Raw genomic sequence first — 25,327 nt, forward strand, 5'->3', positions numbered from 1 at the left:
ATTTTTTATATGATAAAAAAAAAATGCATATCGCGATGTTGGCAACATTCCTACATCTTGGCATAGTGCCGTCAAATCACTGCATTCAAAACTTTTTGAAGTGAAGTTACAAAAGCACCAGCAACAGAATGTACTTAAAGTAAACAAAGTAAAAGTACTCATTATGCAGAATGGACACACACAGAGTGTTTTATATATTCTCTATATATTGTTGGATCATTGTTTTTCATGCATTTATGTAAGCAGCATTTTCAGGGTGAATTTTAACTACTTGATATACTTTTGTGTGGTTTAATTTATAAAAATGTGTAATTATGTTTTTTATGTTCAATCTTGATCAAGTACTTAAAGCTGGCAGCTAAAAGTAGAGAATATCTGCCTTTGAAATGCAGTGAAGTAGAAGTATAACGTAACATAAATGGAAAAGTTAAGTAGACGTACTTAAGTACAGTACTTGAGTAAATGTACTTAGTTACATTCCACCACTGACATTTGCAGCATTATTTTTTTATTATTTTCTGATATTATGTTGCGAGTCAAGAGTGAATTTTTTGTACTTGGCAACTGTTGAGATTTTCACTTTAAACTACAGTTTAGATTTATGGTTGGTTTTTTTTTATTTTGTTGTACGATTTTTATCAATACAGACACAAAAATATCACATTTACTATTTAGTTTTCAGTATTTTCTCACATCGTCAAGAATATCGTTATTGCAAAAAATACCCTGAAATATCGTGATATTCTTTTAGGGCCATAGTTTGAACCTTTCTCTGATACTTTTATTTTCATTCATCACTTTTGTGTACAACACCTGAATGTCTTTGAGGGAACATGAACAGTTCAACACATCTCGCTTAGTCCTAGATTTTACCTTGTCAGGTGACAAGTTGCACAAAATAGATTCTAACATACATATTCAGCTGACTAAAAAAGCCTGGAGTGAAAGAGTAGACGCCTAATGCATAGTTTATTCTTCTTTCAACATTGTCAGATCTCTGCCCAGTTCACACTACACAACGTGTTCGTAATAGTTTTCACACTACGTGAGTGGGGGTCACACAGACACGACACTGAGATCCATCACCAGAGAGATTTTCCTCTGGCCTAAGGCTTTTGTCAGCAGCTCCAAAAACTTTCAGCGAGAGCAGGATCAGGGCTAAAGTTCTCAACAAAAGCTGTCATGGCTTGTCATCGACATAACCTGAGTAACTTTCACTTGTACATGTAGTTGTAGGCAGTCTGACCAGAGATATGGATAGTTTCTATATCAGAGATGGAAGGTTGTCTTGATGAGGATGTAAAGGTCTCAGGTTAGATTGGAAGCCCAAGAATAAAGACAAAAGGAGAAAAAAACTGGTCTCAATGCAGCAGGCCTTTATTTAGTTCACAGGTAAAGTTATGCAGCACTGGACTCAGACTGACATCTTTCTTGAAGGATCCCAGTCAGAATGAGCCCGCCAGACTTTTTAAATAATTCACATTTAATCCTCTACAGAGGTTGGACTTAGTTCTATTGGCCAGTTACCTATGACATGGACAGGCCAACAGCTGTTCAAGTCTCGTTCAATGATTGTGATACACAATGTGTGTGTGTGCGTGCGTGCGTGCGTGTGTGCGTGCGTGTGTCTGTTGTTCTTACAGGCATGTATCTATGAGCTACAAAGCCTAAACAAGATAACATACCATAAGAAATTTTTAATTGATCCGTGTATTTTTTTTATTTTATCCATGACTGCATATCAGTATTCACTGAACTGAAACACCGCCGATCGTTCAGTTCTGCGGCCGTACGTCAATAAGCCAATGAGCTGAGAATTAAGTTGGATAAAGCTACAGTTTGCAAACTGAAAGTTGCAATAACAATTATAAAACACACAGAAATACAAGAGTATTCATTTGAGCAAAACTAGCTTACTGTATCAAACCCTGCTAGCTTGAATTACTGTGTTTAGATTCATCCAAAACTTATTTAAACACAAAACACATTTAAATATGCAAGATTACTGTGAAAACTAACCTCATGCCTCTTCTGGGGCTAAAACTGAACTCCTTGAAGGTATCTTTACAGTTTAATATCACTTGAGTTAGTTTTACAATCGACAGGATCAAGTCTCTTTTCATCCTTTCAAAATAAAAGCATCTGTTATCAAAACAGGCTTTTGCAGTACTGTATATATATCTTTTATTTTGCACATGTATGCATGTAGCGATTAATCAATTATTGTTCGTAAACATTATAGATAATCGAGTTGGCAAGTTTCTCCCAAACGGCCATATTGTGCTGTCTCAGGCCTGTGAGAAAGAGAAAATAAGCGACAGTGCAGTGAAACACATTGGCTACTGCCTTCTTATAATTATACAAATATAATAGGGATCATACATTGACATTGCAGTCAATTTAAACACAGTAAAACCATGAATTCACTTGTTAATGTATTAATCACAAAACCCTGCTTAACCTTTCTTAGACTGCTGGAGTGATAGATAACATACCACTGTGCCTTTTCAACATGTGCTAAATGCAAACATGTTGTCAATAGGTTTGAGGGGATAATGACTCTCTCAGCCCAAATGTTTTGCATGTGATGGCTAAGGACCTCCCCCTATCCAACTGACCCCAGGTAGTGGTATTTTTGATATTCATGAGAGCATTAACACCTCTTAAGAAGACGGGGGGCAAGGCTGTGGCTGCTTTGGTCCTGTAGATGAACTGTTTCTTTGTCATCGTCTGATTTTTTTCATGACATTGTTTCAGAGGAAGGTGTTGGGAAACATTGGGAACTACAGGTTACGGCATGCTGTGTTTTCAGGTTACAGCATTATTGTACGGGATGGGATGTTTGCTAAAGTTGGCTGATTTCAGTGTAGTTCTTTGTGGATTGGTGTAAAAATCTTCATCAAAAGTGCTTGTTGAGTAGTTTGGAATTGTGAAAGGTGCGTGTAACTTTCTTGTTGGCTTTCTGAAACCGTTAATCCAATGTTCACACACACTCAGACTGCAGGGATTGACCAGATGTTTGGAGGTGAGAATGGAACCAAGGTTTTAACGTCCATGATTTGTTTCAAGTCGAGCACAGCACTATTACATGGTTCATGGTATGAGCAAAGCCTGTTGTAATCAGAGTTTGGAGCTAATTCAAAGCAATGTGTGTAGATAGTAGAACATCACAGTTTAACAGAAGTCCATCTGTCCCATTCCAGCACACCAGATAAAGACCTGTCACCCTCTAGACAAAGCTATATTCACATCCAGCTGCTTTGTGTGTAAAAAAACTTTTACAAATAAACAAAAAAACTTTTACACACAAAATTTGAATTTGCACTTATGCCTCTGCACCGGCCACAGCCGTGACCAGAGCATCATCTACTGTCAAAGGTCAAAGTCACTGTAACCTCACAAAAAATGTAGTGGACCTAACTCGAAGAATCCGTACACTAATTATGATAAAACTTAACATTTTATAGGTAGTTTAAGTTCAACTTCATTGTGACATCATTATACAATGCCATACCTCAGGAACAGAAGGGGGGAGACATTTGGTCTGATACTGAATTGGTGACACCAATCTTCAAATTGTGGTGACTGTAGAGACCTTCTGTGCTGCGTGGTTGAAGTACTATGAGTTATACCGTTATATTTTAGAAAGAGATATGTAGTTGAGACAATACCTCCATACCGATATATATAATATCTTTTGATGTTGCCTTAACTTATGACCACTATTTGTTACGGCTGTTTGCTCCTCTCTTCACCCGACATGCACAGAGAGGTCTCTGCTTGTCATACTCTTTGGCTCAACCCCGCCCGACGAAACACAAAAAAAATCTGGCGTGCACGGTGCCGGTTGATAAAGAGCAAGAGGGAGTTCCTAAGAAAAACAAACTATGGTTCTGTAATTTGGAGGTATTTCGGATTGCAGATGAAGAGCAACACAATCTCTGGTCACAGAATATGCCACGAGCAAATAGCTTTAAAAGGTGAAAGGTTTTGAATTTGATAAAGTCTTTAGATAAAACAAGTTGATAATGATTACTTGTGGCGTAGAGTTAAAACTTAACACTTTGCACGTTTGGTTTAAAATACCAATGTATATCATATATCACCATTCAGCCTAAAAATACCAGGATATGAGTTTTGGTCCATATCGCCCAGCCCTAAGTTGACGATGTGTGTGAAACATAATAGTTTGAATGTGGAGCTGCTGGGCAGAAACATCCACATGTGATGCTTTGTCCACCTTGATGGCTATAAATGAATCTGGACCGACATGGATGTAAACTGTTACTTAACTGGTTTTGAAGAGGAGAAAGCAGATGATTAAACTCATCAGAGAAGGAGGGGCACTCCTATATGGTCCTGAACATTACCCACAACATGACAGACTTCTGTCTGTTTGTGATGAAGCATTGTGTACCTAGCCATTTGTAGTACTTGCTATATTTATGTATTTTTAGATGTTTTAGTAGATGAAAAAGTAAAGCAAGACAGTTCTTTCTTTCTGTCTTTCTTGCCTTTCGTTTGTATTGTTGCTGCGCTGAGTAAACGCTGCTTGGGCTCCTGACACTCTCTTTCTCCTGCGGTTGGACACACTGTTTGCTTTTCACATGCATGTCTAGTCACCACAAACTCCACGGGGTTTCTTTGTCTTCTACATGTCTCCACATTATTTTCTCTGCCTTTGTCTCTGCCTCTTTAAAGTTAAATATTGAGCCGCATGCTGATCTGCTACCACAAAATCAGCAGAAAATACCACCAAAAGGTTTCACATCTTTCATGGTGTGATTGATGACAAAAAACAAATGATGACACAAATAAAACCGAACTTTATATGGAATGGTCTAGTTGTACAATGTGTTTAGATTGCTACTACAGATCAGCTACAACAAAATATTCAGCAACAAGTCAACCAAGCAGGTGAGTGGCAGAAGAGAGAGGGGAGATCATTGGGTCTGGAGGTTGATAATCAGCTCCCCTGACGAGCAGATCACACTCAGGTGTGTGTGAACCAGGCCTGCAGAAAGGGGCAGGGCAGGACCTGAAACACAGAGGAAAAAAGCTATCCTCCATAAAGAAAATTAATTAATTTATTAACTTGAATGGGGATGGACATAAAAAAAGAGCACAGAAACTCCTCACATTAAGGCTGTGTCTATTCGCTGTACTTTAATGCAAAAAATGATTTTTTTCACAGTTTAAGTTTTGTGCAGTGGTGGAAAAAGTTTTCAGATCGCTTACTTAAGTAAAAGTACTAATACCACACTGTGAATTTACTCTACTATAAGTAAAAGTCAAAACTTACTGAAGTAAAAGTACAAAAGTATCAGCATCAAAAAGTATTCATTATGCAGAAAGGAATTAATTCAGATTGTTATATACAGTCAGTCAAAATTAATATGTGCTTACATAAATGCATCAATACAAATGATTGAATAATATATTTAGAATATACAGTCATGGAAAAAATGATTAGACCACCCTTGTTTTCTTCAGTTTCTTGTTCATTTTAATGCCTGGAACAACAAAAGGTAAAATATAATGATAACAACAAAAATAGCTCATTAGAATTTAATATAAGAGCTGATATCTAGCCATTTCCATCGTTTTCTTGATAACTAAAATCTTCATTAAAAAAAACATGGAAAATGGCTAGATATGAGCTCTTAAATTGAAGTTATGAGCTATTTTTGTTGTTATCATTATATTTGTCCAAACAAATGTACCTTTAGTTGTACCAGGCATTAAAATGAACAATTAACTGAAGAAAAAAAGGGTGGTCTAATCATTTTTTCCATGACTGTATATTCTAAATATATTATTCAATCATTTGTATTGATGCATTTATGTAAGCACATATTAATTTTGTAAAGATAGGGCTAATTTGTGGTTTAAGATATTGAATCACTTTAACTTTATCATGTGTTTATGTTAAATCTCAACCTGAAAAGTAACTTTTCAGCCAAATTTAGTGGAGTAAAAAGTACAATATTTGCCTCAAAGTGTATAGGAGTAGAAGTATAAAGTTACATAAAATGGAAATACTCAAGTAAAGAACAAGTACCTTAAAACTGTACTTAAATACAGTTCTTGAGTAAATGTACTTAGTTATATTCCACCACTGGTTTTGTGAGTTTTGTCAGAGCGTTTCAGAGTTTATAATGGGTGTGTATTGCATGGTTTGTTCCGACCTAGAGTGGAGTCCGATTTATTTAAAAAAAACAGCTCAAGCTCAGCCTAAGTACATATCCGATTGGGAGTCATTCAGGGCTTCACCCCCCACAACCCACACTTTAACTTCTATTTATTTATACTCTGCCGCTTGGAAAATTGCAATCATGTATAAAAAGAAGGCAAAAAAAACCCCAGCTCAGCTTCAAAACTTTATGGCCATGTTTTCACTGTTATATAATTATAATTGTCCTTTGTGAATAGAACCTCTGATAGCTGTTGCAAATGATGTGTAATTCCTGGTGCCCTTCTCTGTCCTGACTCATGAGGATTAGTTCTGTTCCAGTGCTTGTACACTTGGATATTTATAGCTGATTAAATTACATGGACTAACACTTACGAACAGTTTCTGTGTGTGTGTGTGTGTGTGTGTGTGTGTGTGTATGTGTGTGTGTGTGTGTGTGTGTGTGTAAGTGAGTGCTGTGACAGTAAGGTCTAGTAAAATGGTATGGCTTGTTGAGTCATGCTTAAAAACACTGTCATGCTTCAGTCATGCTGCTCTGAGAGGACCTGTGTGTCATAATTGCATTGGAAAATTATTATGAGTCGATGCTAACACACAGAACCACAGCTACAAATTCTCAGGGGGATTGTCTGTGCCGTCCAATCCTCTTACAGCACAGACCAGACTAAACACACACACACACTCACTCACTCACTCACTCACACACACGCACATGCATAGACGTACAGGCACACACACACACACACACACAAACAGACACACTCACACTCTTGCAAACACACACGTTGATGATATGAAAAACCTAAATTTTGAATGTTAAGCTGTGATTTCAGGAGGTTGAGGCGACTTTAAATCTTCAAACCGTCCTCCCAGTGCTGTTTAATGCAATTGTTTTATCCCATACATTTTTTACAGGTTTGCTGTTTTATGTGTTATATCTACAAATATAGAATTAAATTTGTAAAGTGTACCATAAACCCACCATACCCAGCCTTGAAATTGCTAAAAAAAAACTAAAAAAACCCACTTTAAAAGCCGTATTTCTGAGAGTGGGAAGAGAACATAGGTATTAGTCTCATGTCGGTTGGTTTAGTACTGAGCCAAAGTTAGGACTTGGTTAGCCTAGAATGGCATAAAGACAAAAGTGAAACAACTCTGGCCAAAGTTAAAATATAACATCTCTAAAGCTCACACACATATTTTTGCTTCATCTGTTACAAATAGAAACCATAACAAAGTGTTGTTTTCACCCTATGAACCCCGACCTAAAAGTACACTGTTTAAATGTAGAAAGAAACAGTAAATACAGATCATTGATTACACAGCTTTCCGTTCATCACTTTATTCTATGTGTCCAAAAATAAAGCGTTTGCACTAACCACATCCTGTTAAAAACGTAAAATTCTGCCAACACTGTGAAGCATGATTGATTCTGCCGAGACGAAAAGTCAAATATTCACTGAAAATCAGACAGAACTGCTGCAGGCTGTTCACACAGAGCAGAGAGGAAAACATGCAAATAGTTAAATGTGTATAGCATGTGAAGACCCAATTTTTTTCACTTGTGGGCACTTGGAAGAGTGTTTTAAATCGATACAGCATAGTATCATGATATTTTGCATGCCAATATTATATTAATTCATGTCAACCAAGTATCGATATTTAGCGTTCCAACGGTCGACGGGCTGTCAGTATTTTTGCCATGTTTTTTTGGAGGATGTAGCAGGCTCACTTTTAGGAATATGCTGGAGATACTGGTATCATATGAAACTACAAGATCTAAGGAATAATGCTGCAAATTTAGGCTTTTTTATGCTTCATTCAAAAAAATTCAGAGCAGTGAAGCTTTAAGTTTTTGAAAGTTTGATAAAATGCTGCAGTTGTTGTGGTCCATACATGTTTGATCAGTTCAGTTCAGTTTGACTGAATACTTTGTTGGTCAGTCTGTGGGTTTGACTCCCATTGTGGAGAAATAAAAAGACTGAATTGAGATGAATAGACTGAGAATTTTCTCTTATTTGACAAAACAATTCTTGACTGAATTTAATATTGTGGACGCAAAAATGCAGTCAGACAGTTAAATCGCAATATATTGTATCGCATTACTCACCATATCGCAAAATGCTTAAAATCGCAATAATATTGTGACTCAAGTATCGGGATAAAATCGTATCGTGATGATTCTGATGATTCACACCTCTATTATATATATAGATTATTTTTTATTCCAATTAAAATTGAAATCCTCACCCACAGAAACTGCTGGAGAGCTGGAGACGGAGCCGCTCAGCCCAATGGAGGAGAGAGAGGAGAAGGAGAGGGGCATGATGGGACAAGAGCAAGTAGATGAGAGCAAGTGCCAAGGACAACCGACCAGCATGGACACCCAGACTTCCACGACACAACAAGAGGAGAACTGTGTGGAGGTCCTTACAGAGCTGGAGGAGAGGGGGAAGGAGAAGGGAATGGAGGAAGGAGACGTGAAGGAGATAGAGATGGAGCTGGAGGCGGAGGTGAAGGTGGAGCTGTGTCCGTCTGTACCAGGCCTGCAGATGAGCTTCATCCGAGGCACCGACCTGTTTGGCTACGTGGGCATCGAGGCAGTGCTGGACCAGATGAGGCGCAAGACCATGAAGGCCGGCCTCGAGTTCAACATCATGGTGGTTGGTGAGTTTCACACACAACACCTGCTTTTTTATTAAAGTTCAATCATCTTTGTGCTTCATGCTCACAGAACTGATCAAAACACATGCATCCACGTGTGTGTGTGTGTGTGTGTGTGTGTGGTGTATCTGCAGACTGCCTGGCTCTCATCATGCAGGTGATATGGTTGAAAATAAAGGGTCTGATGTGGTTTATATAGCACATTTCAGCTACAAGACAATTTAAAGCGCTTTATATGGAGGGACATTTTAATGCATTTAAAAACAGCCATTAACCTGTAAAAATTCCAACGTCCCTAACCAGGATTTGAATGACATAAACTGGGTATCGCTACAATGCTGAGACTCTTGTGGATTAAATGAGCCCATTTTCCTTCATGTGCAGTTAATTGCCATGAGGGCATTTCTTGAGATTTCTTGAGTCTCAACCTCATTGTATAAAATGAGCTGCTGTTATAACAAGTTATAATAGAAAATAAATATGTTTAAAAGCAAGAATAAGAGTTGCAGTGCAGTTTTGGAAATTAATAATTATTCATTTTAATCAAAGGTGGGACAGACAGAAAAGTCTTCAGCCTTGATTTAAATGAACTGAGAGTTGCAGCAGACCTGCAAATATCCCATGTAGTATTTTCCTACAACCTTCTCTTATTGCTTTGTGTGAGAATATCTATATTAGAAAAAAATAAGGACACATTCGTGCAAAAGGCCCATTGTGCAGCAGAGGATTCTGTATCTTATCTGTTGGTCTGAAATAATCAGGTGAATGCATTTAAAGTTTTCAAGTAAATTAAACCAGAGATGTCCAATCTGAATTTGAGCAAACTGGTTTTCTGGACTCTCCAGCCAGTCACTTTCATCATTTTCAGGAAAAACTAAACAAAGCTGGCCCTTATTCTGAATTACTGTGCCCTTGGAATCTTAGAAAGTTAAAGTTAGCAATGTGATGTTGTACTTACTATATTTGTGGGATTTTAGTTACATTATGAATTCACCGAGGTCCATTGCAGGCTATGTTAGTCCGTTCTTTAACAGATAGACATCAGGCAATCCCTGCTGAAAGGTTTTGAGGAACACTTATGTAAAAGGACCTTTTTTGTCCTCTTCAAAATGACTAAAAATAGTGGTCCACACCCAGTCACTTCTAAAATCCTCTCTGATTCAAACCAGGCACCCTGCTGTGCTCCGGCCAATCACAGATCTCCACAGAGAGGCCAGCTCTGTGTGAGCCAATCAGCGAAGCTCTCCACTGTGGTCAGCTCGCCGTTGGACCAATGGCAAAGCTCACATGATGGCCACCGGGTCACTGAGATGTCAGAGGATTTACTTACAATTCTTTGTGTTTTCCCTTTTAGAAAACTTGACAGCAATGTCTTACAACTACAACCATAACTTCTACAGTGTGTGTCTCTTCCTCTTTGAGATAACGTGCTCTTCGTATTGGAAGAGGAAGTATGATTGAGTGAGGAGGAAGTGGTTTCGAGAGTTGGGGCTGTCTGCTCTTTCCTGTCACATACAGAGATGATGAACACTTCCCCTGCTGTTTGACTGAAAACAGGAAGTTTTCACTTGATAATTATTTCTTATTCAAGTATGCTAATTGTTTACTGCCAAATGGCTAACATGCTTTAATGCTCAAAAAGCCAGTGTTTATTTCACTGTACTGTACAATGACAATATATTTAATCCTATTCAGTATATCCCCCAGGACCTGGTTTTCAGAACTGCTGTAGTTTTGGTTGTGTTTTAGCCCCATGCTAAACAAGCACAACTGCAGAAAATACATTAAGACGGTAAATTAAGTCTCATGCATGTATTGCAGGCCTTATAAACTTTGGCTCAGATTTTATTTTTGGTTAATCCTAACCCTTAACCTACACCTAAACCTATCCAAGCAGGTTAATGTTCAAACTGTTAAACTTTTGTGTTTGTAAATACAAACTCTGAATAACGAATGTGACACATTCAGTTTTTATTTTATGTTTGACACAACATGGCATCTTTGGAATTTTCTTTTTTTCTTTTCTTTTGTGCATACAAAATAAATAACGGTAACAAAATTGCTTATTCAAAAATTTAACCAAATATGTGATTACTTAAATTGTAAGTAGTCAAAGTAATCTGAGTACTCTAATGCATTAGTCTGTAATGCATTCACCCCAACATTGTTATTCAGTGAGCTCACATAGGAATGTTTCTGTAAATTTGTCTGTTTGGCTCTTTGTTGGGTGCACAAGAACAAACTAAAAACACAACATTGACATAATCACTGATCATCTTATGATTAATAATTTGTTACTAGGGCTGTCAATCAATTAAAATATTGAATCACAATTAATCATATATTAATCACACATTTTTATCTGTTCTAAATGTACCTTAACGGGATATTTTTCAAGTTTTTAAATACTCTTATTAGCACAGTAGTGGACACATTGTCCATAATAACCTCAAAGGTACTGCATGCTCAAAAAATATGATGAAAGCAAAACATGGCAAATTGAAGCCCAACAACCAACACCAGATGAACATAACCTGACTCAGTAATTCTAACAGCACGTAGTGTTCAACTTAACACTAAACATCCTGTTTTAAACAACTCAACACAAAATGATTGACATCATGCATCACAACAACAGACACACTGTACATCAGGTACATTGGTCAGTTCCTTCACACTTAAAGTGAATAATCTCACACAGTGGAACTGTGTCTAACCTCACATGTGGATAATAAAGGCTCACAAAACATTCTCTTCTACTAAGTTGGATCAAACAGGGTGATACAAAAATGAAATTAAAACAAACAGTAAATAAAGTGTGCATGCACCGTGAGGAGTCTCAGCAACTTATCCAACATTCACACGATGCAGTTTTTATTGTCAGATAGACACAATGGCAGAAATAAATCCAACACACTCTGTTTGATTCATGTGTCTGCAGGTCAGAGCGGTTTGGGAAAGTCCACACTGGTCAACACTCTGTTCAAATCCAAAGTCAGCCGCAAGTCCTGCACGCCCAACTACGAAGAGAAGATCTCCAAAACAGTCAAACTGCATTCAGTCAGCCACGGTGAGCACACACACACACACACACACACACACATTCCTGAGGCACCTGAAAGCATGACGTTACCTCCTTGTCTGTCAATGTCATCTTTATGGGGCAATGTGTGTGTGTGTGTGTGTGCGTGTGTGTACTCTCTGTCTTCCTCTTTCTGCTACAACTGATTACATTTGTTCAGGCCAGTGTGACAGCACTCAGATCCTGCTTTCATATCACTCTTCCTTTCAATTCTTGTCTCATGACTGGAACATGAGCTCAGGCTGTGAGGGCTCCTAAAAACATCTCGAAAGGTGGTGCATGTATGGTCTCAAATGAATCAAGAATATGTATTATACACTGTGCGTATCACAACTGAACTACTGAACAAAGCTGGACATGCTGTCTCTCAAACCGTTGGTTTTCTAAATTTTTGGAATGAAGGAATTCCTCTCACCCTGGGTTCACGTGCATGTGTTTGTGTGAGAAAGATTTCTGACTAAAGTTACTTTTTTATTAGGAAATTAAATTAAAAAAAGATGATGTCCTTTTTCTTCTTCAGAATAGGCTTTTGACAAAATAGGTAGGCTGTAACTTTTTGATGAATCAATTTATGAATGTAGTGAAAGTCACAAATGAAAACAGTTATCACTACACTACATTTCAGCAAGTACTTGTGCTGAAATCCACATTAATACAAACAAGTAGTCAACCAAGTGTGTGTGTGCGTGCGTGCGTGCGTGCGTGCGTGCGTGCGCTTCAGCCAAAAGCCATGAAAGATCATTTATATCTCACTCACTCAATATCTGTCTTTCTTTGTTCTTCTTCATCTGTGACTCAAAGAATGTGAAGCTGTATAAGCCGTGACATAAACATCTTCTCCTGCACACTTGCACGTGTCAAATGTATGCTCTGCACACTCATATATAAGGATAAAACATGAAATTCTGCTCATACATGTAATCATTAGAGTGTGCTGTTGAAGAGCACAGCATTGTGGTAAAAAGCCTAAATATGGGCATGGTTCAGAAACAAACTGCAGGTTCCCTCACATCACCGACTCTCCAAAGGATCAGCAAGAGAGTGACCTGAACCTTATTATACGTCAATTTGTAATAGGTTAATATGCTGTAGCACACACACAAACTAATACTGTTACAGGAAGATGAAGGCACTATGAGGAGCTTGTTACAAGTTCAAACAGACTAACAACTGAAAGTCAATTTCTCAAAATTTGCCACAGTCAGTAGAGCATGTGATACTCGCTGTCCTTTGATCTTGGCAATGGATGTGGAAAAACTCCTCAAAAATAAAAACCTTTTTGTCAGATGTCGTTTGTACAGAACAGATCAAATTACAATACATAGCATGTGAGACAGGAGAGGGAAGGCGAAATAGAGACAGATATACAGCAACAACAATAATAGCACTGATGATGTCTAAGATATTATGCAATATTAGCAGTGAATATCGTAGAAAAAACAACAGTAGTATCAGTACTGATAGCAATAATATTAATAACAGCAATGTGACCAATAAGTGTTGTAATAATCAGTATGATAGAATAATAATATCAGCAAGAGAATCAGTAATAATTGTGGTAATAATAATAGGAATATGACTAATATCTCAGGAATGGGATCCTGTTTAAGAATCCAGCTGTGAACTGTGCTGTCTTTTTGGAAACTTTGGAAAATCAACCATAATGATAAATCAGATGATGAATATTTTTGTGATTAATTATGAATTTTTCCATATTGTTAGCTCTCCAATAGCGTCATTTTGTACATCTACAGTGACTAGCTCCTCAACATTTCCCGAAACTCAGTCTGGGACCATGCTGACCTCACTACCTATAAATCCAGTAGAATTTGGGAAGTGAAAAACAGTTGTGACCCTCCGGCAACTGTAAAGCCAATTAGAATCCTAGTAAAATGCGCGTGTTTGCGTGTGTGCGTGTGTGCGTGTGTGTGTGTGTGTGTGTGTGTGTGTGTGCTTTACTGTCCCCCTTTATTTTGTGCTGAACCATAACAAACACACTATTAGTCGCTGTCAGAGTGGTTTTAAAGGTGTAGAGTCTCCTTTTTTTATAAATAAAAAAATAAATATACTGTCCATGAGTTAGTTTGACCCATATTATAGATTAAAGCCTAACCACTTCAACTGATTTAATTTGTCAGTGTTATATTCAGTAAGTTAGTTGTGTGAACAGGTGAAAGCAGCTGTTATACTGGTCTGTGGACTGTCTGACTGCTCTCTCAGGCATAGTGTTAGTGAAAATTTTAATGATTAGGTTCCAGATGTTTTTCTGTCATGCTTCCACTCTAAGGAGATTCCTGTGTGCTTACTCAACAATAGCAATGAACCCAAATGATGGTCTTTACTCTGCTGCACTGCTTTCCTTAAACATCTACTCACACACACTCACATTATAATTACATTGACTCAGTAAAGGTATCACTTTGATCTCATCATCACACGTTTCTCTGATTATGTTTAGCAGTAATGTGTTCACTGGTGTGTCAAAAAGGATGTGTAAAATGCAGAGGTTGAATTTCCCCATTGTGGGACTAATAAGAGAATTTTACCAATCCCATGGCCAATCCTAACCCTCATCCTTATAATATACTGCTCTCATGCCAACCCTATAGGGTTAGGGGTAAGGGTTGGGTTAGGGTTAGGTTAGTGTTAGGATTATGTTTGGGTTTGGTTAGGGTTAGGGACTAGTTAGGATTAGGTTAGGGTTATTGTTTGGGTTAAAACGTAGAATTCTTAAAGAGTGCTGCGGAAGGCACGGGCACAGGAGGACCTTATAGATTTACACTTTAAAAGTTGCCTTAAAAGGTAAAATAGTAAAAGCTATTAAAAAAGGTGTCTTTTATCTATAAAGTAGTTTAAAAAGAGTGGTTTTAAAAGATAGAGGCAGGACATTAGGGCGGAGGTTGAGGGAGCGACCCGTTTCTTTAGTTAATTAAAAGGTTTCATTAATAAAAAAATATTTGTGTAAAAAAAAATTTGACCTGAGCCAGTCAATTACCCAGAGTAGAGTAACATTTTCAATTAAAAACCTTTTTATAACGTAGAAAATAAATAATTAGACAAAATAGAGGAATAAAAATATTAATATAAAAGATACATTTACATTTTGATAAATAACTTAAAATTATGAGAAAGTGTAGATCTTAAATATGTTCTATGGGAATTCAAACTCAAAATTAAATGTAAACAATAAGAGAATTAATAAACTATGTGTTGTTAGTAAAATATAAGTGCTTAAAAACACTGAGCATAAAAAATAGATAAGTGCCATAAAACACCGGTTTTAAAATCACTGCATTGGCTCCCCGTGTGTTTCAGGATTGATTTTAAGGTTCTTTTACTAGTTTTTAAATGTCTTAACGGTCTTGGGCCATCTTATCTATCTGATATGCTTTTATCATATCAACCCTCGCGGGTCCTGAGGTCCTCTGGCACCGGCCTTTTAATCATTCCAAGAGTTAAAACTAAAACCTACGGGGAGGCTGCATTTAGCCATTATGGCCCGCGCCTATGGAACAGCCTGCCAGAGGACATCAGGACCGCAGAGACTGTTGATGTTTTTAAAAGGAGGCTCAAGACCCACCTGTTTGGTCTAGCTTTTAACTGATTATTTTACTATTTATTTATTTATTTATTTATTTATTCCCGTTGTATTTTAGTTTTTATCTTTTATTTTCTATCCTGTTGTCTTTTAGTCTTCTAGTTTTTACCCTATCCTGTTGTCTTTTAGTCTTTTAGTCTTTTAGTTTTTATCTTGTCTTTTAGTCTTTTAGTTTTTATCCTGTCCTGTTGTCTTTTAGTCTTTTAGTTTTTATCCTGTCCTGTTGTTTTTTAGTCTTTTAGTTTTTATCTTGTCTTGTTGTCTTTTAGTCTTTTAGTTTTTATCCTGTCCTGTTGTCTTTTAGTCTTTTAGTTTAATTCCTGTTGTCTTTTAGTCTTTTAGTTTTTATCCTGTTGTCTTTTAATCTTTTAGTTTTTATTCTGTCCTGTTGTCTTTTAGTCTTTTAGTCTTTTAGTTTTTAGCTCCAGTGTTTCCTCATGGGGGCCTCCTCACTGGGGGGTGTGTTGGGTCTGCCCATGGGGATGTGGTCTTGGGGACTCCCGGGGCCCGGGGGGCTGGGCGGCTCTGCACCATGTGTGGAGTCCGCCTCGGTCTCCCCGGGTCCTGGTGGTCTCTGTGATGGCGTCCTCTATGGCTGTGGGCTCTGCCACCTCTCAGTGTGGATGCTCCCACAGGTTGCTTTTTCCTCATCTGGATCCTCGGTGCCTTGCCATGTCTCTACACTGTCAATCAATATGTGCTGTGTGTGAGTCTGAGTGTGTTTGTGTGCGTGCATGACTAAATGCGAGTGTGCATGTTTGTGTATGTATACTTACAGATGTGTATGTGGGGGAGGGAGGGGTGGGTTTTGTCATTTTTATTGTTTGTTTTTTCTTATTTTTTGTAAAGCACTTTGTGTTGCATTTTTATGTATGAAAAGCGCTATATAAATAAAGTTTGATTTGATTTGATTTGATTTGATAAAACTATTAAGTTAAGAATTTCTTAAAAGCACTTAAAAACTTATATTAGTATTTTCACTTTTAGGTTGTATTCATGTATTCAACGGACTTCCATCCATTCATAAAAGCTTAATTACGTTTTAACATTAAAATGTTAGAACTGGGCCTCCTGGCTCTGGCAAGGTTAGGTTTGGGTTAGGGTTTGAGTTAGGGTTTGGGTTAACTTGAAACCAGTCTCAACTCAAAACCCAACAGTAATGCCAAACTTGAATACCAAGGATGGCAGAATGTATAGGACACCATGACACTGTGGTTCCACAGGATGCCTTACCAAGCTGAACCTGCAGGATAATCCTGACAGGTCTCCTCAACAGTGTTATGTGAGCGGTGTAGTACACTAGCACATGCTTTAATAAACGAAAGAGACAGTTTGAAACCACTTTTTTTCAAATCTGTGTCTGTTTAATGTTGTAAATTCTGTCCCTCTGTCCTTCTCTGTGTAGTGATCGAGGAAAAGGGAGTGAAAATGAAGCTGACTGTGATCGACACTCCAGGATTTGGAGACCAGATCAACAATGAGAACTGGTGAGTGGTAGGATGGTGGGGACAAGAATGAACAGATGGAAGACAGCAGAAAAGAAGGTGGTGCTTTCCAGATCTGGCTATAATAGAAAAGAAAACTAAATGTAGTCTTTACTATTAGAAACCCAAACATTGATTTATAGTAACATTGCATCAAATAACCACAGCAATGAAAGCATGTGCAGATACAGCTGTGTCTGTCAGGCTTTTCATGAGAAAACTATTTGCACTCCAACAAAGTAGTAATATTTTTCTGTTTGCTGACTCAATGAGTGTCAAAAATCTTTGACTCATTGCTTCACTCTCTGCTTGTTTTGGAGTCTTCTTGCCTCTAGTCTGGTCTGCAAAAGTAAAACACATGATCAGTTGGATTTGGCTACAAAGTCGTCGTTGATTGTCTTTTCTGTATGTTATAGACTATGATCCTGCCTTGTCTCCAGCAGTTTATAAAAGGGACATCTTGTACTTTTCTCCTAATATGGATGTACATATTTTAGACAGCCTTGAAGCTGAAAGTGAGCATGTTAACCTCAAAGTCAGCATTAACTTAAATCAGTGTGCTGGAGGACAGAATAACAATTGATAAGGCTTTTGTTAAAACGGAACTTCATATTTTGGTCTATGATTGGTAATGAAACTGGCTAATAAAAAGAATATAATGACTGGTCTCTGCTGTTCCTCTTTCCAGCTGGGAGCCCATAGTGAAGCACGTGAACGAGCAGTATGAGAAATACCTGAGAGAGGAGCTGCACATCAACCGCAAGAGGAGAATACCAGACAGCAGAGTCCACTGCTGCATCTACTTCCTCCCTGCGACCGGACACAGGTCAGAGCTCATTTACTGCTGGGTTCAGCAGCACACAAGCTCATGATTGATGTTCCAAAAAGGCATGTTGCACTTTATAGTCTTAGAGTCAGGTGGCTTAGCTAAATAAAGGGGACACGCCGGACGAAAGCACCACATTTTTCCACATGCTCTCCATCACTATTTCATTAAGTTTCAATTTTTGATGGGCCACTTCACCAAGATTGCAGATCAGAGATGGCAGCCATATAAAATCTATGAGAACCAATATATCTTCCAAGCCACTTAGAAGGTCAATCTTGGTGAAAAAATATAAATTTTCTGGGTCAAGGAATCCATTAAAACTATTGAGAATATCACTAGATGATTATTTGCTCTTAAATGTTTTGTGTATTTCTTTCTTTTCAGGAAACAATGTTTAATTTTTTGATGAAAAATGAAATTATTGTACCAGAAACTTCACATTCAAATCATATTATCTGCTGTTTTAGCCTGTAGTTGGGGTTTACTGCTCGCCGCCAGTGTTGTAAGCTACTCAAACCACAAAATCCTATTTTGGTTAAAGAGAATAAAAATAGCCTTATCGTCAATACATGAGGTGAACAAGAGTACCGTCATACATATCTACGGCCTGGGTTCTGATTTATAGTTGAGCCGCTGATATATATGATAAGGCTGTTTCATTCTTTAAGTACATTCACATCAATAACACCTAGTGATGCAGAGCAACAGTGACACATACTTAAAGAACTGGAGTTACATCCAGATAAGTGTCATTACTGCTTAGGAGTCTACCGGTGTGTTTTCATTCATTATTTCATACAGACTGAAGGTTTGCAGTGTAATAGCTCAGTGGAACTGTGCTTAAACACACATGTCGAGTGGTGTAAGAAGTATTCAGATCCTTTACTTAAGTAAAAGTACTAATACCACGCTGTCAAATGACTCCACTACAAGTAAAAGTCCTGCATTCAAAACGTACTGAAGTAAAAGTACAAAAGTATCAGCATCAAAAAATGTATTTAAAGTATCAAAAGTAAAATATCTCATTTTGCAGAATGGCCAGACTATATATTCGAAATATATTAAGTTAATATTATTTATGCATTTATCTAAGCAGAATTTTACTGTTGTCATGGTAGCGCTCATTTTAACTACTTAATATACTTGTATTTGATTTAGTTGATAAAAATGCACAATCATTGGTAATTGATCATCATCATCAAATTTAGACCAGAAAAGTAACTAAAGCTTTCAGCTAAATGTAGTGGAGTAAAAAGTACCATATAGTGAAGTAGAAGTATAAAGTTACATGAAATGGAAATACTCAAGTAAAGTACAAGTATCTGAAAATGATACTTGAGTACAGTACTAAAGTAAATGTACTTAGTTACATCCCATCACTGCAACTCGCCATACTAGCGACCTGACAATCAAAGGTCACAAATCATAAGCTTCTTTATTATCTATTTTCTTCTAACAGGACCATTATGTACACATTAACATCATATTGTGTTGAAGAAGACTTGAAACTAGCGATTGAGACCATAATGTTGAGTGAGGAGTCATCTCATTTTGTATTGAGATAGATAGGGCCGGTTCTTTTGCAGCAGCCTTTGGCGACCCCTGCTGGATGTTTAAAAGATTGCAGGCTTAAGGTACTTCTAGGAGGTTGCAGCCTGGGTACAGAAAGTTGTATGATGGTGTCCACATTATGCACTTTTAACACTTTTACTGCTATTTTGTTCTATAGACCTCAATTGTTGTCCAAACTGATGATGAAGTTGTGTGTTTGTTTTCAGGTTACGCCCAATTGACATTGAGTTCATGAAGAGGTTGGGAAAGATAGTGAGCATCGTACCGGTCATCGCCAAAGCTGACACACTCACCATTGAAGAAAGGCAGGAGTTTAAAGAGAGGGTGAGGGAACACACACACACACACACACACACACACACACACACTAAAGCTGGTTTTACTTAAATTGTGCAATTGCAATTGTGCAATACTGCCATAATGCATGTGCTCCTGCCCTAACATATAAACCAATCTTCCTTTTTAACCTTTGACCCTTCGACAGATAAGGCAAGACTTGGCAGCCAATGGGATTCATGTTTACCCACAGAAAGAGTACGATGAGGATTCAGAGGAACGCATCCTCAACAACAGGATCAGGGTAACTTCTCCAAGAGTTCACTTTAGATAGATACTGCAGATCTCACACCTTATAATAAATGAATCATTCTTCAGATGAGTCTAATTAAGACATGCTCATATTGTGTTTCACAGGAAAGCATTCCCTTTGCTGTGGTGGGAACAGACAAGGAGCACCAAGTGAATGGAAACAAGGTGCTAGGACGTAAAACAAAGTGGGGAATCATTGAAGGTAAAGCATCAGTTTGACAATCATCGTGACATTGTTCATTACTAGGGTTAACATTTACTTCTCACAGTCGCCTCTGTGTGCAGATTGTGATCTAATCTTGGCAAAGCAGATGAAAAGGTGAAGCAAAGGCTTCAATGAGCACAGCAGCTGCCTATAATCACCAATGATATATACACCTCCTGACCATTAGTGCATACTGTTACTGCATCTCCATTGGTGTTTAAATTTGAATACAAAGAAGAACAAATAAGTTTGGATGCTGTGCAAAACATAAATAATACCAGACATGAATAAAAAGAAAATGCAAGAATGCATACAATTCAGAATTCAGTTTATATTTGCAAAAAAAGTTTGTCAGTTTGAACATTAACCTCTGAAAACAGACCTGCTCAGATAGTTTTAGGGGAAGGGTTAGATCAAAGTAAAAATGAGCCAAAGCTTCTAACAGAAAAACTGTAAGGTCAAAATACATGTGTGAGGTTTCATTTTGAAGACAACATCTTCTAGTTTCTAGAGGTGTGGGAAACAATTGATACAGCATAGTATCGCAATATTTTGCGTGGCAATATTATATAGATTCATGGCCACCAGGTATCAATATTGTGCTTAAATTATTTTCGCCATTTTTTTTCACCGTTTTTATGAATATACTGGAGATACTGGTATCATGTGAATGTGCGTCACCATATGGTGACGGGAAGTGGTCGAAATAACTGTAAAGTTAGGCTTCTTTCAAGTTTTATTCCAAAAAATTCAGAGCAGTGAAGCTTAAAGTTGGGAAAATGCTGCAGTTGTTGTCATCCATACATGTTTGATATCAGTTCAGTTCAGTTTGACTGAATACTTTTTAAAGTCAAAGGTAAAGTCATTTTTTTTCTCTTTCTACAGTTGAAAATGTGGCACACTGTGAGTTTGCCAACCTGAGAGATCTCCTCATCAGGTGAGTCTGACTGAGCTGCTACACTTGGTACATTAATTAGTCATTATCTGTGACAGCTTGTCATGATTTGGATCGTGGGGGGCTTGAGCCGATCCCAGCTGACATTTGGCGAGAGGCGGGCTCTCCAGGCTATCACAGGGCTGACACACAGAGACACACTCTCATTCACTCCTACAGACAATTTAGAGTCACCAATTAAACCTAAGCTGCATGTCTTTGAAGTGTGAGAAGAAGCAGAAAACACATGCTGACACAGGGAGATATGCATATTATATATAGATATTTTAACCACACAATAATTAATACAAATGTAAAATACATTTCCTCCAAAAAACACATTAAAACACCAAGATCTTGACAACCTTTTTGTTTGTGTTTTTTGCAAAGGTCTCACTTGCAGGACCTGAAAGACGTGACACACAACATTCACTATGAGACCTACCGCGTACGACGGCTCAACGAGAGCAACATGAACTTCAGCGACCTGGGCCTGTCCTCCTGGCCGCTGGAGAATGGGACCGCTGACAGAAGTGAATCAGAGAGCCACCTCTGATCCTCATCAGCCTCCTTCTGTCTGCACCTGCCAGAGGAATGCTGATGCTCCTCATCCAATCACAACGAGAGATGTGAAAGAGAAAATTCTTGTTCTTTCACATGAAAATGAGATGGAGAAAATGATTCTTTTATAACTGTTTTTACGTTGTTTGTTGTTTTACAGTATGGGACAAACTACTGGATTGTTTTAAAATGAGAAATTCCATTTTTTTACACAGTACATAGGAAAAGCATAAAATGTGGATTTATGTGAAACAAATGTGAGCTCATATATATTTTCTGGAAGGATGGTGATATATACATGGCAGGGTAGAGCAGGCAGGACAACAAATGAGAGAAAGCAGAAGTCTCCTAAAGGTGTCTGAGCATCTTGGATTCAGTTATAAAACTGTAGACAGTACAGGCCTTATCAGCCAACATCAGTGGTGTGAAGACTGAAACCAGAACAGTGGAGGCTGCACATACATTACAGCAGCACATTATGGTGTCAGCACATCGCATTATACTATTAGCATGCGGCTGAAATGTTTAGATGTCCTCATACTTTCTAAATGTGTCCACAGATGTGTCATTCTTCTACAATATGATCCTAAGACACAGCTGAAGATGCTGGTCATGTGTTGAAAGTCTTTAGTGCACACAAGTGGCCACATGCAAGTGCCAAAATGACTGAAAAATTATTAATTTGTCCATATTCTATCTCTTATAAAGAGTAACAACACCCAAAAATATTACTTGATTCAGATAGAATATGGTCATTGAATTGGTCATTTATATTCACATTTCACTGGGCCAGGTCAGTTTTAGGATAGGATGTTGATGTGTGAATTATAGCAAAGTTTTTATTATTAGTCGTGTTTCCATATATGATTTTTCAGTCTGACATCCCCTGGTGGACCTCTTTTTTTTCATTGAAAAATAATGAACATTATTGTTTTGTATTGACAATATTTCCACTTAATTCCAACAATATTCATTTAAATTTTGTGAGATATTTCTTTACCCATTGCATTGCATTATGATAATTTTTGCAAGATTCACAGTATTTTTCTCAAGGTTTTTTTTTTTTTTTTTAATAAAACCCTTTACAGTTTTTGTGCAAAAGATGTTCTGAATGCCTGTGCAACATAGAAAATCACACCTCGACAGCACCTTGTGAAAGTATAACAGGATAGAAGTAGTGTGGTTAAAAAAAAAAAATATATCACTTCACTGACAGCACAGAGTTGTCACTCATCTGAATCCAGTATAAACCTTCCTGAACAGATCAATAGGACATAATAGTGTAGGAAAGCATCTGGAAAGGTCAGAATGCAACAGTATTAACCCTCAGAAACTCTTCCTCTCACAGTATGGTGCAACAATCAGTTGTCAGTGAAACTTTTTTTGTGCTCTGTTGCACCTGTAACCAAACCTAAGAGACATTTATACATGACTGCAGCATGGTGAGGTCAGCAGAAACAACATTATCAGCTGTTTCAAATAAATTTTCACTTTTATTTATTTATTCCAAAATCACAAATTTGCCTCAGAGTTCTTAAAAGTCTGCACAGCACTCGACACCCTCGACCCTTGGACCCTCGCAACGGACACTGAAAACAAACAATAGAAACCCTTTAACTCCTTTGTGAAGTTGTTCTTTTTAATGGCAACAATGAAAATGTGCCTTAGAACAATTATCTGATATGGTTGGTAGTTGGAAGATTTGACAGTTAGTTCTCTTTAAAAAATAAGTTGATGGAGGATTGTCAATGGTTGGCTTTGTGTGGAAGAAAAGGCCAAATGATAAAAAGTGCATTTTCAGATTCATCCATATTAGTGTGAGCGTGGCCTTCAATGTCACGTCATCATCCAGCACTGACAGCTTTCGACTCCGGTGTACTCTCTAATAACTGGACTTGTGCTGTGTTGTATGTAACGGCCTTAGAGTTAACTAACTGATTATCTATTGTGCTTGAGTGACTATTCACATTATATACATTTAGTAGTCTTCAGTTTCTGCATTTATTATTCAGATACTCCAGTTCATTAAAGAAATATATTTTATCCAAGGAATGTTTTTGGAACAGTGTTCATGCATGCTCTCTCTGTTTCACATTGTACATTCATATTGGCTGCAAGTCTTGGAGCTGGATTGTATGTATAAGGTATCAAGTTTGACCATCTGTGCCTTGGTTTTGCTCTCATGCATGATGAGAATAATATTTTCCTCGCTGGCTTCTTTATCGACATTATAGACGCAGGATGCAACACAACAGCATGTAGAGGTGTAAGGTTGACTCAGGAAAGTTTAACCTAGTGATCAGAATATATAAACCTAATGACTTGGTCAATACTGGATTACGGAACAAGAAGAAAACATTTATCATTTGAAAAAAATGACATAACTTTATTGGCTAAATGTGGCATAATCATTATATATTTTCTCATTTTAGCATCATATGTTGCAAGTACAATTATAGATTTTCTCAGCCCAATTTTATATAACAAAGCAAATGTAGCTCTGAGTCTCAGGTCGGGCTTGGGTCTCAAATCTGGCAGCACAGCCAGGTCCGGTCTTAAAGAAGCAGGTACAGACCAGATTCAGGACTCAGTTTTACCCTTGTGCAGACCTGTGGTGGTGTGTTTCTGACTGAGAGTTTCTTCTGGGGTGTCCCATAACGTTGTGAATCCAAACATACTGCAGGTATTCAGTTAATGATTTACACCTGTACTTTTTTTTTTTTTTTTTTTTACCATGACGTTAGAAAGGTCTCATCAGCTACTCGTGCAGCAGGATTACTCCTCTAGTGTTTGTATTTGACACAATGGCTTGTGAAATGTTAAAGCCATTTTTAATGTAAAGATGCCCAAGCATGCTCAGTTCTCTTTCTATGGATACATGAAGATGAAAATATATTTTTAGAGAAGCTCAGTAGGATCCTTTCTGTAGCTTAACCACACATATGCTCCAGTGAGAGAGGAAACATAACACTTGCACATAATCGGACTTACTGTCTCACCTGATCTTACTTTGTTCACAATAACTGGTATCCACGATGTATAAACAGCATGTCTGATACATACAGCGTGTCAAACATTCAGGGTTTCTGTCCTCTCAGCTCTGCTGCGTGTCCTGAACCTCCACTCTTGTATTTTATACTCGGCATGTACTAACAGTTCCTGTATGATTATTGTCTTTGTTTTTTTTAATAGTATTAATGATACACATGTTAACACTGTTGATTTACAATTAAATACTTGTCACCTTATCAGTCCAGTGTGAAGTCATTGAAATAAACATGCTGATTGAGGCTGTTCACCCTGTCGCCTTCCCCACTGCACCACCCATAACTCATCCAGGGTCCCGGACCAGCAGGGGCCCTAAGAAGACCCCTGGTTCACTGTGTCGTCTAGATTTTCACACTTTGTACTGTAAGTGTTGTTAGAAGTTGATGTCTTTGGTAACACTTTACAATAACCATCTAAGTGATGTTTATAGATGGTTTATAAATCAATTATTAACCATTTACAAAATTATATACATATTTAATCTTTAAATGTTTTCAAACAATTTCTTAAAGGTATAAGAATCATTTTGAAATCATTTACATACTTATGGTGTTAAAATGTTATGAGTG

General features: G+C 37.6%; 1 protein-coding gene across 3 annotated transcripts in view; it reads left to right on the plus strand.

Moving 5' to 3' along the window:
- The window catches only part of septin12 (septin 12), a 76,567-nt gene extending 51,609 nt beyond the window's left edge, over positions 1–24,958 (plus strand). For all 3 annotated transcript variants that reach the window (XM_059348048.1, XM_059348051.1, XM_059348049.1), the window contains 9 exons: positions 8,450–8,860; positions 11,799–11,927; positions 16,943–17,024; positions 17,710–17,847; positions 19,629–19,746; positions 19,907–20,002; positions 20,116–20,212; positions 21,101–21,152; positions 21,540–24,958. In XM_059348048.1, the coding sequence (XP_059204031.1) occupies positions 8,450–8,860; positions 11,799–11,927; positions 16,943–17,024; positions 17,710–17,847; positions 19,629–19,746; positions 19,907–20,002; positions 20,116–20,212; positions 21,101–21,152; positions 21,540–21,705 (1,289 nt within the window). In that variant the 3' untranslated portion in view covers positions 21,706–24,958. The remainder of the gene's footprint in view (positions 1–8,449; positions 8,861–11,798; positions 11,928–16,942; positions 17,025–17,709; positions 17,848–19,628; positions 19,747–19,906; positions 20,003–20,115; positions 20,213–21,100; positions 21,153–21,539) is intronic.
- The last annotated feature ends 369 nt before the right edge of the window (positions 24,959–25,327 follow it).

This window comes from Centropristis striata, chromosome 13 (genome assembly GCF_030273125.1).
Source record: "Centropristis striata isolate RG_2023a ecotype Rhode Island chromosome 13, C.striata_1.0, whole genome shotgun sequence".
NCBI lineage: Eukaryota > Metazoa > Chordata > Actinopteri > Perciformes > Serranidae > Centropristis > Centropristis striata.